The sequence below is a fragment of the Peromyscus californicus genome, unplaced genomic scaffold (assembly GCF_007827085.1).
Source record: "Peromyscus californicus insignis strain IS unplaced genomic scaffold, ASM782708v3 Scaffold_5__1_contigs__length_169319896, whole genome shotgun sequence".
In the NCBI taxonomy this organism is placed as follows: Eukaryota; Metazoa; Chordata; class Mammalia; order Rodentia; family Cricetidae; genus Peromyscus; species Peromyscus californicus.
In genome coordinates, this window is record NW_026294573.1 from 142,233,286 (window position 1) to 142,247,674 (window position 14,389).

Here is a 14,389-nt window from a genome sequence, read left to right on the forward strand (position 1 = left end):
CACTGTGAAGATAAAGTAATACAGAAGAATATGAAATGAAAACATAGGCAAATCGCCCACATCTAAGGCAAGAAATAAATAAGAAACTAGGATAAAAATAAATAGCACCATTATTTTCAGAAACTGTATTGCATACTTAATAAAGCCAAGAAAATCAATGGGAAAACCATTAGAACAATAAGTATACTCTCTTGGTCCCTGTGGGGAATGATAGGAAAGTCTCAATGCAATTGCTTTCTTTAAGAATGGACAGCTAAGCTAAAAGCAGAAAGCACAGTTAGTCAGCAGCAAAAGACAGGCAGATACACATTCCATACATGAGAAAACAAGGGGCAAAGATGAAGGAGGAGATGAGAGAGAATGAGGGAATGAGAGAATACGACAAAGGCTTAGAGGGCAGAGAGTGGGTGACCAGCAGCGCCTTGCTTCCTTTGCGAGCAGCCAGAGCTCAGAACTCATGAAAGCCGACAGCCACCTGGAGCACGGGGCAGTGAACAGGCACGGCCACAGAAGCGGCTGAGGCCATGGCAGCAGGTCACTGTAACTTCCAACAGTCAAGTGATAGATGTGTTCTCTACACAGGCCACAATTTAGTGGGTCATTAGGTTGGGGGATGAAGAGGAACTGAGCAGGGAGACCAACACTGAGAAGATGGACTAAGGATTGCTGTGGCACACTGTGGCAAGCCCAGTGGGTAAGACTGGACAGGCTGGCAAGACGGCAGTGGTGGGATGCACAGGTTTCTAAGTGGCAGATGCCAGGAAGGAGGAGAGCAGAGGAAACTCTAAGAGTTATCATCCCTAGCCTGGACCATTCCCTAAGATGAGCAGGAATAAGATGATGAAAGCCGTGCTGGGGCCAGAACCAAAGTGTTAGGCCAGTGCTCCCCACTTCCCAGCCCACATCACTGCATTCTTGTCAGAAAACAAAATGTTGAAATCTTACCTGTTTTTGTCAAATGATGTTCTAGCCAAACGTGACTGCAAGATAGCTGTTATCTACGAGAAGAACCATTTAAAAATACGAACATGAGTGTAAGCGAGCTCAACAGAAGTTAACTCCTAGTCAAACAGCAGTTATTCAGAACACTCACCATGGCTGTTTGGTCACCAAGTTTATCAAGACAGGATGCCCTGTGCAACTACAATGTGACAAATACACACAATTAGCTTCCTTGAAGATGACAGCAAGTATTTCTTTAGAGGCAATGGAAAACACTGATTGCTCTTTCACTTAGTAACAGCGGAGATAACTCCTGATGTCTGTGGCTTTTCCTACTTAAGTTTCCAAATTCAAGTAAATCAGCATATTTAGAAAAGTGATAGTTATCTGGACAAGATGAAATACGAGATTTAAAAGATGGCTTCTGAGCAGATGTGGTGCGTGCCTTTAATCCCAGTTCCAGGGAGAGAGAGGCAGGAGGGAGGCCAGCCTGAGCTACATGAGCCCTGCCTCAAAACAAAAGTGAGAACAAAACCTCGGCTTCCGGCTCACTCTGCTCTATGCTCTGTGGGTGCCAGACTGAAGGGCCAGCCGGCTTACCTGTAGCAATGTCTCCACAACATCTTCCACCTTCCCAGAAACTTCCAGGTCAAAGACATACTCCATTTTTCCCTGATGAGGACAGAAGCAGAGCATGTCAGCCTGCTACTTTAAGAGCACCTGCCCAGCAGCTGCCAACTCTGCATGTTTCTGCTCTCATCCCCAACTGAGAGAGACCCACGGCTGGGTCACTCAGCGCCTTCCATGGCCCTGCACTTGCTCTGTACTTCCTGCTCTCATTCCCTGAGGGGTGGAGTTAGTTTTATGTTGAGTCTTTCCTTTTGTAATGTAGACATCTAGCTTACATTTCTCCTAATGCTGCTTTGCTCCCATAATCTGACATTCTCCTTTGGTTTTCATTTATCATGCAATGTTTCCAAGTTTCTCTTTTCATTTCTTTTACCCACTGCTGGCTTGACAATATGCTGCTGAAATGCACTATCCTGGCTTTCCAACTGATTTCACCTCACTCTGGTGGGGCAGTGATTTCAATCTCACCTTGGCTACAGCTTGCTTTGTGACCTAACATGTGATATGTGTCACTGTGGTAGAATGTCCTGTGCTATATCCATGGGTCCATCTGGCCTACAATGCTGACCCCTGGCTGGTGTTCTCTCCGCATGCTCTTCTCGTTCGTGAGTGGGACAGAACTCTCTCACTGTCACTGTATTGATATCTAGTTCTCCCTCAGCTCCCTCAATATTCACTTCATGTACTGAGGTGCCCTGGGGACAGGAACACATGTACATGATGGCTACCATTACATGTCAACTTGATTGGGCCACAAAATGCCAATATATTTCAGTAAACATTGTTTCTGTATGTCTATGAGGCAGAATTAACATCGAGTCACTAGACTGACTAAAATGGACTAAGCTGTTCAATGTAAGTGAGTCTTGTCTGTCAAGGTCCAAAGAGAACAAAAGACTACAGATAGAAACGCCCACCTTTGTGACTATCTTCTGGATGGAATGCTGGGTTTCCCTTCCCTTCAGATGCAGACTCCTCTTACACTGTGTGCTCTTCAGAGGCCGGATGTCTCAGTCTATATCATCTCCCACACCGATTCCTTGTAATAAATTCCTTATAACAATCTCTCTGTCTCCTCTCTCTCTCTCTCTCTCTCTCTCTCTCTCTCTCTCTCTCTCTCTCTCTCTCTCTCACACACACACACACACACACACACACACACACATAAATGTAATGTCCAGATGGTCTGCATCCATCCCTAGAGAACCCTCACATGCATTGATAGCTATGTGCCTGGCACTTGAGATACAGGTCTGTACTTCAGATGGTCTCAGAAGAGCTACCTGAGGAAGGGTACCCAGGAGTGCTCTCAACCTAAGAGGAGGGTAGACTATTGCCCATGGAGGCTTTTGTCAAAGTGTAGAGGCAATGTCACAACAAGAGAACAGTCATAAGGCATGAAGCATTTAGCAGGGAGGAAGGGACACTCACACATAGTGGTCAAACTCCTGGGTCATCTGCACATGCAAGTTTTCTTGTCTATAAAACTGCTTAAGCAGTTTGTGTTTCATAAGCTGCTGGACAAGATACTGCAGGCTGGCCTGCACCTGGAGCTGACTCAGCATGTGGGCCTGGGTTTGCACAGAGAGTATGGCTTTTCTCATTCACAGAAGTGTCCTTATTAGGAGCTAGCTCCACCCCTTGGTTCTACAAAAACTCCTTTAATAGGAGTGATGCCTTCCCCACACAGTTTGCTGCGGTGTGAAGGATCACAACAGAGGTGAAGTCACATAAATGCCTATGCTTCCTTGATAAATCTTTATAACTTCCACCAAATTATGACTTTATAAAAGTTGTTATAAAATACAGGGTATTTTAAAAACTAAGTAGTTCTTGACTACTCGTAAAAATACATTTTCAGGTGGTGGCGCACACCTTTAATCCCAGCACTCGGGAGGCAGAAACAAGTGGATCTCTGTGAGTTCGAGGTCAGCCTGGTCTACAGAACAAGATCCAGGACAGGCACCAAAACTACACAGAGAAACCTTGTCTCGGAAGAAAAAATACATAAAAAATAAATTTTCAGCAAAAAATTCTCAGTGATACACAGTAAAATATGCTTATAAATTTGTCCACTGACTTCAGTTCCTTCCTTCCTTTCTTAAAAGGTGATATTTTTATTTTGTGTATGGTTATTTTGCCTGCATAAATACCTATGTACCGTTTGTGCAGTACCTGCAGAGGCCAGAAGAGGACATCAGATCCTCTGGAACTGGAATTACAAATGCTTTTTAGCTGCCATGTAAGTAACAAATCCCCAGTACTCTTAACCTCTGAGCATCTCTCCATTTCTTCCACCTCTAATATCATCTTTAAGCTTTTGCTATTAGGGTTAAAGTCTATGTATCCCTTGGGCACTTTTGCATTAACTGTTAATAAACTTTGAAGTACCCAGTATTACCATATTTGATTAAAGATGTTAATAAAACCATAAAAGTCCTACTTCTCCAAATCACTGCACACATTTCCAATAATACATGAAAAACTTTACTTACCCGTTCTATCTTATATGGTGCCACAATATTGTGTTCTTTGATGAAATATACCTGAGAAAGACAAATCAACACTGAAATAACCAAGTTTTCATGTGAAGAATTCCTACAAAAATACTATAAATTCAATGTTTACATGTTACACAGCTCTAGTTGGAAGTCTTTCTGGATTGTTATCCTTTATGTACTGCAACTATGTCATCAGCACATTGCCAGGCTTGTCTTCAGCACAAACCCAGATAATGAGCAGCACTCACCGGCCTGATGCAGAGCACTCAGGGCCTCCTGGCTCCACTCCTGATCCTCACCAGGTTTCAGATGCACACAAATCAGGTCAGACTCCTCTTACAGCTCCCCAGTGGTCTTCCCATTTGCTCCTGACAGCCTCACCATGGTCCAGAGCCACCACGGCAGTGGCCTGCTCCTATGCCAGCCTTTCTCTGAGCGTGTCCTCTGCTCTGACCCCTCTGCCCCGACTCCACTCAGCTCCTATCTGGTGATCACCGCTGGCTCACCTTGCGGGCACTGCCAGTGGCTCTTTCTCTCTCTGCTAACCACTCTGTCTTAAGGAGCACAGCAACATTCCCTAGGATGCCCTACACTTCATCCTGCTTCTCATTTTCTTCATAACATTTATCACTAACTGACACAGGAAGAGAGATTTTGCCCCCTCACCACCCATCTCCCCTATTGAACACATGGCTTAAAACTAATGTTCATACATGCACGCATAATATACACACAAACATGTTATTCCAACAACAACAACAAAATCTGAAAGCAAAACTCTGTACCAAAACCTCTTTCTGAGACTTGGTGAAAGTCTTCTGGACATATGAAGCTTAAAATAACCCTTGGAAGAGTAGCTTGCCCTGGGTGCCCCTTGATTTTTGAACTGATTATTCTGAGCTGTATTTCTAAAACCAAGTTATTCATCCTTTACTAAGATGGGTAGTTCTCTAAAGAAAATGTTACTTTTAACTAAAAAAAAAAAGTTCCCTTTCCTTCCAAGATATGGATGCCTTTCAATAAGCACATGATGTAATAAGAAATACACTGTGAGCACACACAGGGTTAGGGATAGTAACAGGACTCCCCCACAAAGCACCAGATGGGCTTTATCTGTTTGCATCTGGAGCATTAAATATGAAGTTGAAGATAGTTCATCTCTTCCTTTTTTAAAGTTGGAACTACAGAAGGTGCTAACAGAAAGTTACTTAATTCAAAATCTCCCAGATTTCATAAGAGAAACGTCAAGGCATGTTAGACAGTGTTCTATGAACAAAGGGTTCCATGATGAGAGACAGCAGAGGCCGCTCTTGGCTCCGCCCACTCCACTCCCCAGATGCTTCAGTGTTACAGACTATTATTCTAAGGTGTGTTACTTGTGTTTATGTTGCACTTGTCTAACTCTGTGAAGCTGTGTTACTGTGCCTGTCTAACACACCTGATGGTCTAATGAAGAGCTGAATGGCCAATAGTGAGGCAGGAGAAAGGATAGGCAGGGCTGGCAGGCAGAAAGAATATACAGAAGGAGAAATCTGGGAGAAAAGAAGAAGTGGCCAGAGAAGGAGGAGGATATCAGGGGCCAGCCACCCAGCTACACAGCAAGCCATGGAGTAAGAGTAAGATTTACAGAAGTAAGAGAATGGGACAAGCCCAGAGGCAAAAGGTAGACAGGATAAGTTAAGGAAGGCTGGCTAGAAACAAGCCAAGCTAAGGCCAGACTTTCATAATTAAAAATAAGTCTCCGTGTGTGATTTATTTGGGAGCTGGGTGACAGGCCCCCCCACCAACACTTCAGGCACTGTCCTGCGCAAATCTCTGGATCAAGTGCTCAGCTGCAGTCACGTTCCCTACAGAGTTCCTGCACGCACTGGATCACAGAATGTTTCTCTGGACCCTGACAATGCACAGAACTAGAGCACTGCAGAGTCCAGGCAACCCAGACAACAAATCCTGTGACAGTTAAGGAATGTGGAGCCCAAAACCAAAAGAACAAAGAAAGACCTCTGCTCTTTCTTTACTTAATTTTTTAATCTACAAACTAATTAATGATATGCCAGCAGAAAAATTACATTTTAATTTGTCATGTGATGCCAATACTGAATTGAGTACTGTAGTGAATGCAGTATGTCTCTGGAATGAACAAAAGACAACAGCTCAGGTCATTCCTGACAGGAGAGACTACCCTTCTAGAGCACTGCCTGAGGCTGCTTCCGTGGCCTGGCACTGGCTTGCCACCTTTAGCAGTGAGAGGTCGCATAACCTTCCCACACTGATTCTGAGGACAAACTGCAATCCTTATACTTAGTAAACATGGAAGGGCCAATGGGAGAATCTTATCTTTTAAAACGTTTATTTCTCAATGACTAAATTCTCAAGGCATTTAAACATCTATTTCCAAATGTTTTCAGTTGAGAGCCATATTAAGTGAATAATTTCATTATGCAAAAAATTACACATACTCATGCACAGAAATCTTCATACAAATTTGGAAAAATACATACTAACATTTTTAGTAAACATTTTTACTACATGCTTCTCACCTGTCTGAAAATGAGTGAAATACCCGAAGACTTTGCCCTGGAATACAGAAAAAGTCATCAGATATGTAAATTTTGTTGAAGTAAAATTAAAAGTGAAAAATGACATACTTTGCAAAGTGTCTGTTGGCTCCATTTTCTCCGTGTTTTCCTATTTTTAAACAGTCTCTCAAAGGAATCTGGATAAAATTGAAAGAATATTATAAAAGTAAGCAAAAATAAAAGTACATGTACACACACAATTAGGAATGTCTCTGCGTACATTTAAAACACCTTTACCTTAATGATGGGCTGGGATACTGCATCTGGCTCAAAAATCACTGATTTTGAACATATTTTTAATGATCCTCTGATTTTCCTAGGAGCCAAAGCAGAAAAGATTATTTGATGAACACCAGGACAATCATGAAAGTTATTTATTTGAACTAGAATGTGGATTGCTAAGGTGTCAGCTAATAAAAACTTGGCAACTACAGGAAGGGTGTAGAACGATGGAAAACAACCATGTTCCTTCAGCTCCACTCTCAGGAGCTGGAGAAAACCACACAGGCTGCAGTTGTGGCTGCATTTGCTGAGTGTAGCCCCATAACCTCATTAATTATTATCAGCATCATTATTATTACTGAGTCTTCACAACTGCTCTCCAGAGAAACCAAGGCTCAGAAACACTGATACACGCTACACCTGCGACGTTTTCAGCAAATTCCATTGGCTCTTCATTCTCTAAATCTTGAAGAACAACTCAGCAAATAACAATAAACAAAAGATTTTTTGCTTTTGAAAACCATGGAAAAATTAAATTTGAATTTTACATACAAAATACCATAAATGATTTTGAAGTATTCAGGGAAAAATCTATTCCATAGCAATAAGCAATTTTAAAGACTATGTGATATAATATCACATAATCAAATATGGAGCTGATAATCAGATATGGGAAGTGTCTGTAGTTTCCTAAATCACATGGCTTTACTAAGTTTTGGAAAAAAAACATGCTCAAGTGTCTTAGAGGCTGTTGTTAATTTGAGCCAATTAGCATCACCTTTACTTTCTCTTATCAACTGATTTTTATCAGTGATTAAAACAAGACAACAGCTTACTATGAAGTCAGACATATAAGAGAATACTGACTGTAACTATGAACAATTAATTTCCCAAAACATGTTTATATACAAGTACAATTTTTATGATCTCACATTCTTTTTTCTCCCATTTTTCATGTGTATGTGCATGTGCGTGTGTGCTCACGTGTGCATGTGTGTAGCATATGGGTGTGGGGAAATGTCCATACACACCTGTGCACATGTGTGTGGAGGGCCATGGGTAATGTTGGAATCATCCTCCATAGCTCTTGCACCTTATCCTTTGTGGCAGGATTTCCTAGCCACACCCAGAGCTCATGGCAATGGCTAGTTTCTTTCACTAGCCAGCTTGCTCTGGGGAAGCCCCGTCTCTGTCTTCTGAGGCTAGAGTTGCAGGCAGGCTGCCATTCCCTGCCAGAATTTTACCTAGTTCTGGGGTCCGAACTCTAGTCCTAATGAGTGGATGGTGGGCACTCTAACCACTGAGTCATCTTCCCAGCCCTTGGTTGGTATCTGGGTGAATTCTTTCACTTTGTGCACCCAGGGCTTTTGGGTTACCCTACTTCAACTGAGGTGGCAGCAGGTGGCCCTGTATATCCAAGGTTCTGTCTCCACATACTCAAGTAACTCAGATTACTTTTTTAATTTTAGAAAGTTCCAAAAACAAAACTAGGAGCTTCTGTGATCAAATACTGTGCTGAAAGGATGGGGATGAAATGGTGCCATGTTCAGTCCTAGACATAATCACAGATGTGTTCAGTAAACAGGAAGATTCTTGCAGGCTGTATTGCAAATACTACACCACTTTTTGTGAGGGACCTGTGCCAATCAAGGACTTGGGTATTTGTGAGAATCAGAGGGAAATCTGTGAACCTGTATCTTTATATAACTTAGAAATCTAAAGTGTCAAAAGCAACAACAAAGCCCACACTGAGAAATACAGCCGCAAAGTCCGAGAATGGCCTCCCAATCCCCAGAGAAATCTCTCCTCTCTTGTGGAAGGAAGTGACATTGGAGCCGTCTGGTTATCGTCACTACTCAATATATGCACTGAATGGATGAACAGGCCCATCACACAGAAGGTCATGATTCAGTTTACAACTCTCCTTTCTCAAAGGGTTTTGAAAATTTACATTTTTTCATGTTGTTAAGTGCATTTACTTTTAATATACAAACTTATCAACAGTTAAATTTGTTAATAGTATGAAATTTCTAAGTATAAGCAAATAGAATAGAAAATGCCCATATACCTACCACCTAACTTTAGCATTGGTTATTTTTGCTTCTTGTATAAGCCCTCCTTAGCCCAGCTGGTCTATATATAGAGCTCTGAGGAAGTACTCTTCTAATAATGGCTCTTAATAATGGCTCTATCATTATCATGCTTAAAAATGAATAACTCTTTAAGGTCTCCACATACATTGTGCTCAAAAACTTTCCATTTCGTAAATGTGTTTTCAGTTTGTTTACTCAAATCAAAATCCAAACAAAGTCCACATTATATTTGATTCATATACCACTCATACTTGCTAATCTAAAATTATTTCCCACCGGGCGGTGGTGGCGCACGCCTTTAATCCCAGCACTCAGGAGGCAGAGGCAGGCAGATTTTTGTGAGTTCAAGCCCAGCCTGGTCTACAGAGCAAGATCCAGGAAAGGCACAAAGATACACAGAGAAACCCTGTCTCGAAAAACCAAAAAATAAATAAATAAATAAAATTATTTCCCACTTAGTGACTTTTTTGTTGTCCCTTTTGCAATCGTAGGCTGGAACCCACGTTCTCTTGGGGATTCCAGACCAGAGCCTCCCACTGAAATAGCAGCCCCGCCTACCAGCCCATAGCTGTTCTTACTGCATCTGTGTGACAGCCCTCTACATGTCCTTCCTGTATAGTCTCCATGTGATTAGATCAGATTCTGTTACATCTTCTGACAATATGTTGGGGGGCGGGGGAATGTAGTGCCTTTACATCAACAGGAAATACGAGGGACTTAAGGTAGTATTAATCTTGACATGCCCATTACAAAACTTCTCATTAACTTCTCTTCCAATGGTTTTAGCAGCCACTGAAGATTACGATACACCATATAATTACGGTAAATAGTTTCTATGAAGAGCCAGACAGAGGTATCTTTATAAATCATGCAGTCTCTGTCACAACTGTCACAGGGTGAGCAAACATGGGCCACATGGAAACAAATGGCAGTGGTTTCTCCCAAACATGGAGTCATATACCAGTAAAAGCAGGTGGCCACTCAGATTGGGTCCAAACCTGTGTGTAGTTGCTGACCCCCTCATATAGATCCATTATTTCATCCAGAGTTTAAATTCTATCACCCCTTTGTATTTACTAGCTAGAATTTTTCAAATAAGAATAACTTCACATTAATCAGCAATTTAGTGACACTGAAGTACATTTGTACAGGGAAAACAAAAATGCAAAGACAAAATATGCTTTGATTAATAGTTTTCAAAAAATTGAACCAAGCATCTGGATCTGTTTTTAAAGGAGTAATTACTAGTTATGGAGGAAGCAGATTTTGCTCTGGTTCACACTGCATTATTTATTACTTCATTTTGAAGAGGCTGACATCTTTCACTGCTCCATGGTTTTTGATCATTACTTTACGGCATCATCATCCCAGTGACCAAGAGCAGGGTGCACTGTGACAAGAGGGATCCGGGAGCAAAGTCATGGTCATGACCAGAGCCCTGCTTGGCAGCCTCAGGGGAGCCAGAACCACCCTCGGAGCCCTGCTCTGCTCAGCAGCCTCTGTCAGAGGAGCCAGAACCACCCTAGGAGCCCTGCTTTGTTCAGCAGCCTCTGTCAGAGGAGCCAAAACCACCCTAGGAGCCCTGCTCTGCTCAGCAGCCTCTGTCAGAGGAGCCAGAACCACCCTAGGAGCCCTGCTTTGTTCAGCAGCCTCTGTCAGAGGAGCCAGAACCACCCTAGGAGCCCTGCTCTGCTCAGCAGCCTCTGTCAGAGGAGCCAGAACCACCCTAGGAGCCCTGCTTTGTTCAGCAGCCTCTGTCAGAGGAGCCAAAACCACCCTAGGAGCCCTGCTCTACATAGCAGCCTCTGTCAGAGGAGCCAGAACTACTCTAAAAGCTCTGCTCTGCTCAGCAGCCTCTGTCAGAGGAGCCAGAACCACCGTAAGTTATGCCACCATCTGGCTACCTAATTAAAGAGGGACTCCTCCATAGCCCTGTGTTTATTTTAAAGACATCAGACCTCACAGTGCCCAGAGCTATGTGAGCTCGCTCACCTTTCCTCATGGCTGCCCTGGTGCTGGACGTGGAAAGCTGTGTGCTGCTCAAAGTAGTACTCCTCCAAGTTGAGCAGCAGTAAGGAAAACCTAAACATGGAAGAAGAAGACAGTTTCATGTTGCATCTGGTTTACAGAGGTATAGAAGGCTTTGCACATAAAAAGCCTGCTCCCACATCTCCAGGCAGCACTCTGTGAAGCCCACACTCTTCTCTCCCATGCCCCAAATGGAGTCCTTCACAGTGCAGATGCACTCTCCGAACACACACAAAAGTCCCAAACTGTGAAATTAAGTGTTTATGACAAGCTTGCTCTCCTCCCCATGGAATTTTTGTGTCAGTGCCCACTGATGGTGCATGCCAGGCTTTCCTGTCCCTACCTACCCTGCTATAACCCTGAGACCATGTCCCACACTGTCTTGAGTTCTTACGACTCCCAAAGGTAATGAGTTCTAGGAGGCAGGTGTGCAGATGGCTACAACCAACCTGATGGTTTAGATACCATACATGTTTAATAAGTAAAACAAATAGACTGAGTTGTATAGTTCCTTCAGTTTTAAGTGCTTTGTACTTTAAAAGCACAATGGCAGAAGTGTACGATGGTAAGGTGACTTGGGTAAAGGTGACTGCTGCTTAAGCCTGATGACCTGAGTGCTGAGTGACCCCAGAACCCCGACCCTGGGGGAAGGAAAAAACTGACTCCTGGGAGTTGTCCATAGACGACCACATGTGAACCACGGGGGGTGCACACGTACAACTACAAAAATAAAATAAAGTAACAATTTAGTTGAACTGCCACAGAAATAGGTACACAGCAAAAAAGTGAAAGAAGTGCGTTTTTGGCTGCAGAGTATCAGGGAACACTGACAGCATCTAGTCACGGAGGAGCTTCCAGACGGCGTCAGACTTGAGGTGGATCTAGACGCTCTGCTATCCTTGAGGGAGATACCCAGATTAAATGTGCATCACACAGAATATTGCTTATTTTGCTTCCTCCTGGAACAAAACTAAGAGGTAAATAAAATATTTTTAAATGACAAAACCCAAAGACAACAGCAAACTAGAAAGATATCCAAGCAAGGAAGAGATGTGAGCCGATCTGTGGGAGGCAGGGAGCAGATGGGAATGAGCCACACAGAGAAATCAGTGCAGATGCTTCCTGGGACAACACCACTCATCCTAAAACCAGCGCAAGCACAGGGCTTTACCTGGTGTCCGGCACCGAAGAGTCCCTCCAAGATGAGAAGCTTCTAATGTGAAAGAACAAGACGCAAACAAGCACAGGAATACAAACTGAGGGAACAGAGACAATGCAGGGTCAGAAGAAAAGGTCACGACTAATATCACCCTTATAAAGACCAAACATGACAGAGTAACACCCAAATAAACGGGGAGAATATACAAGAAGGACTAGAGACAACACAAGGAACAGAAGAAAAGGTGAAAACACTCTAATTAACAAAACACTCCAATTGAGTGACATGAGAGATTGTTCATTCAAAACACAACCTGACTGCGGTGGAATAATGCTTTTGTACACTAGTTTAATAAAACGCTGATCATCCAGTAGCCAGGCAGGAAGTATAGGTAGAATAAGACAAGGAGAATTCTGAGAAGAGGAAGGCTGAGTCAGGAGATGCCAGCCATCCAGGGAGCAGCATGTAATGACACACAGATAAAGCCATGGAACATGTGGCGACATGTAGATGAACAGAAGTAGGCTGAGTTTAAGTGTAAGGGCTAGTCAGGAGTTAGCCTGAGCTAATGGCTGAGCAGCTTTAATTAATATAAGCCTCTGTGTGTTTTCTTGGGTCTGAGCGCCTGCGGGACTGATGGGTGAGAGAAATTTGTCCTGACTGCAGGCCAGGCGGGACACAGGAAAACTTCAGCTACACCTGACCCAAAGGACTGACTCATGAAATTAAAATTAATGATAACAGGAACTAGTTTTACCATCTAAGTTTTACTGACCTGTCTTCCATTTAAAAAACTTCTGAACAACTAGTCATAAAGAAGCCATAGTCTCCAGTATATTAAAAAAAAATTAGTCGTAAGCCAAACTGCCAGAGCACAACCTGAAATCCTTTGCAGTCCATCTGAATTCCAGTACAGTCATCAGATTCAGGAGGATGGTGTCACTCCTTTGATGTGTCAGGTGATGTCCAGGAAGGCACCAATCAGGAACTTATTCACTAATTACTGCCCCCTGCCCCCAGATTTTGGCTGCACCTGAATGTCGAGGTGCAGTCCTTCCTTCCGTCCCCTGCTATCCCCTCTGCTCCCATGGGAAGGGGAAACAGAGTAAGTGTTCTTCAACAAGACATGTGCATGAATTTATGGCTAGGAAACACAGATCACCTTCTAAAACAACGGTTCTTCTACGTGGTATTAAGATAGATGCCCACCCACAGTTTGGCACTAAATCTATCACAAACGAATAGTAGTTTCCTTTGTTTATAAATACTTACATTTTACAGGAATTGCAAACTTACAGGGCGGAACCTAAGCAATCACATCCTTGACATTAACGGTTTAAGGGCTGTTTGTTTTGTCTCCACTGAAGCCTTTACTGGTACCTGCTTTAAATACATTCTGTGTGAAAATTATTTCAATTAACTTTCGACAATAGTTTCCAAACAATATTCTATGGAGTAAAAGCTAATGCTTTAAAAACTTTAAATTCAGGGCTAGATAGGTGGCTCAGTGGTTAGGAGCACCGGCTGCTCTTCCAGAGGACCCAGGTTCAATTCCCAGCACCTACACGGTAGCACACAACTGTCTGTAACTCCAATTCCAGGGGATTTAATACCTTCACACAGACATACATGCAGGCAAAACACCAATGCATGTAAAAATAAATAAATTATTAAAAACCTTTAAAGTCACTTTTTTGCAGTTTCATGATTTTGCGCTCTCACGCATTAATATTATAGCTAGCCATTAATTACTTCTTTAGACTTGTGCCTCTGGGTCTGCGCAGCCTCCGTGTAACCCACCTTCACAGAGTGTGGGTCATTTTCTAGGTACATTTCAATTTAGCAAGTCATTATATTAAACACATGCTGTTCTATCCTCGAGTCACCTGAATTTAAAACATATTGATGACATGCTTAACACCTGACTGATTGTTCCACTCCAGACAGCCAGAGGGACAACCCTGCATGCACAGCGACTCCACAGTTATTCCCAGTCATGCTGATAGTGGGTACACAGTGTGTACCAGTCAGGCCTTTGTCTAGGTTACATATGTAAATCTGGCACAAGCTCAACAGAAAACCTGCTTTGACACCCGAGTGGCAATGCACAAGCCACAGGACAGCCACACTTTCAGGGTTTGCACCCATACCCTGAAGACCCAAGCTATCCTCAGATTAAGCCAGGCTGTTGTGGTCCTACCAGAAAGCTGGCTGAGCAAATAAGTCATTTAAAAT

At 42.9% G+C, this 14,389-nt stretch overlaps 1 protein-coding gene across 2 annotated transcripts in view; it reads right to left on the reverse strand.

Annotated features, from left to right (window-relative positions):
* Positions 1 to 14,389, reverse strand: part of Nsmaf (neutral sphingomyelinase activation associated factor) — a 62,036-nt gene that overhangs the window by 37,782 nt on the left and 9,865 nt on the right. For both annotated transcript variants that reach the window (XM_052714969.1, XM_052714970.1), the window contains exons 2-9: positions 10,960 to 11,049; positions 6,890 to 6,968; positions 6,722 to 6,789; positions 6,614 to 6,650; positions 4,068 to 4,118; positions 1,543 to 1,614; positions 1,094 to 1,141; positions 946 to 998 (exon numbers count right to left, since the gene is read on the reverse strand). In XM_052714969.1, the coding sequence (XP_052570929.1) occupies positions 946 to 998; positions 1,094 to 1,141; positions 1,543 to 1,614; positions 4,068 to 4,118; positions 6,614 to 6,650; positions 6,722 to 6,789; positions 6,890 to 6,968; positions 10,960 to 11,049 (498 nt within the window). The remainder of the gene's footprint in view (positions 1 to 945; positions 999 to 1,093; positions 1,142 to 1,542; positions 1,615 to 4,067; positions 4,119 to 6,613; positions 6,651 to 6,721; positions 6,790 to 6,889; positions 6,969 to 10,959; positions 11,050 to 14,389) is intronic.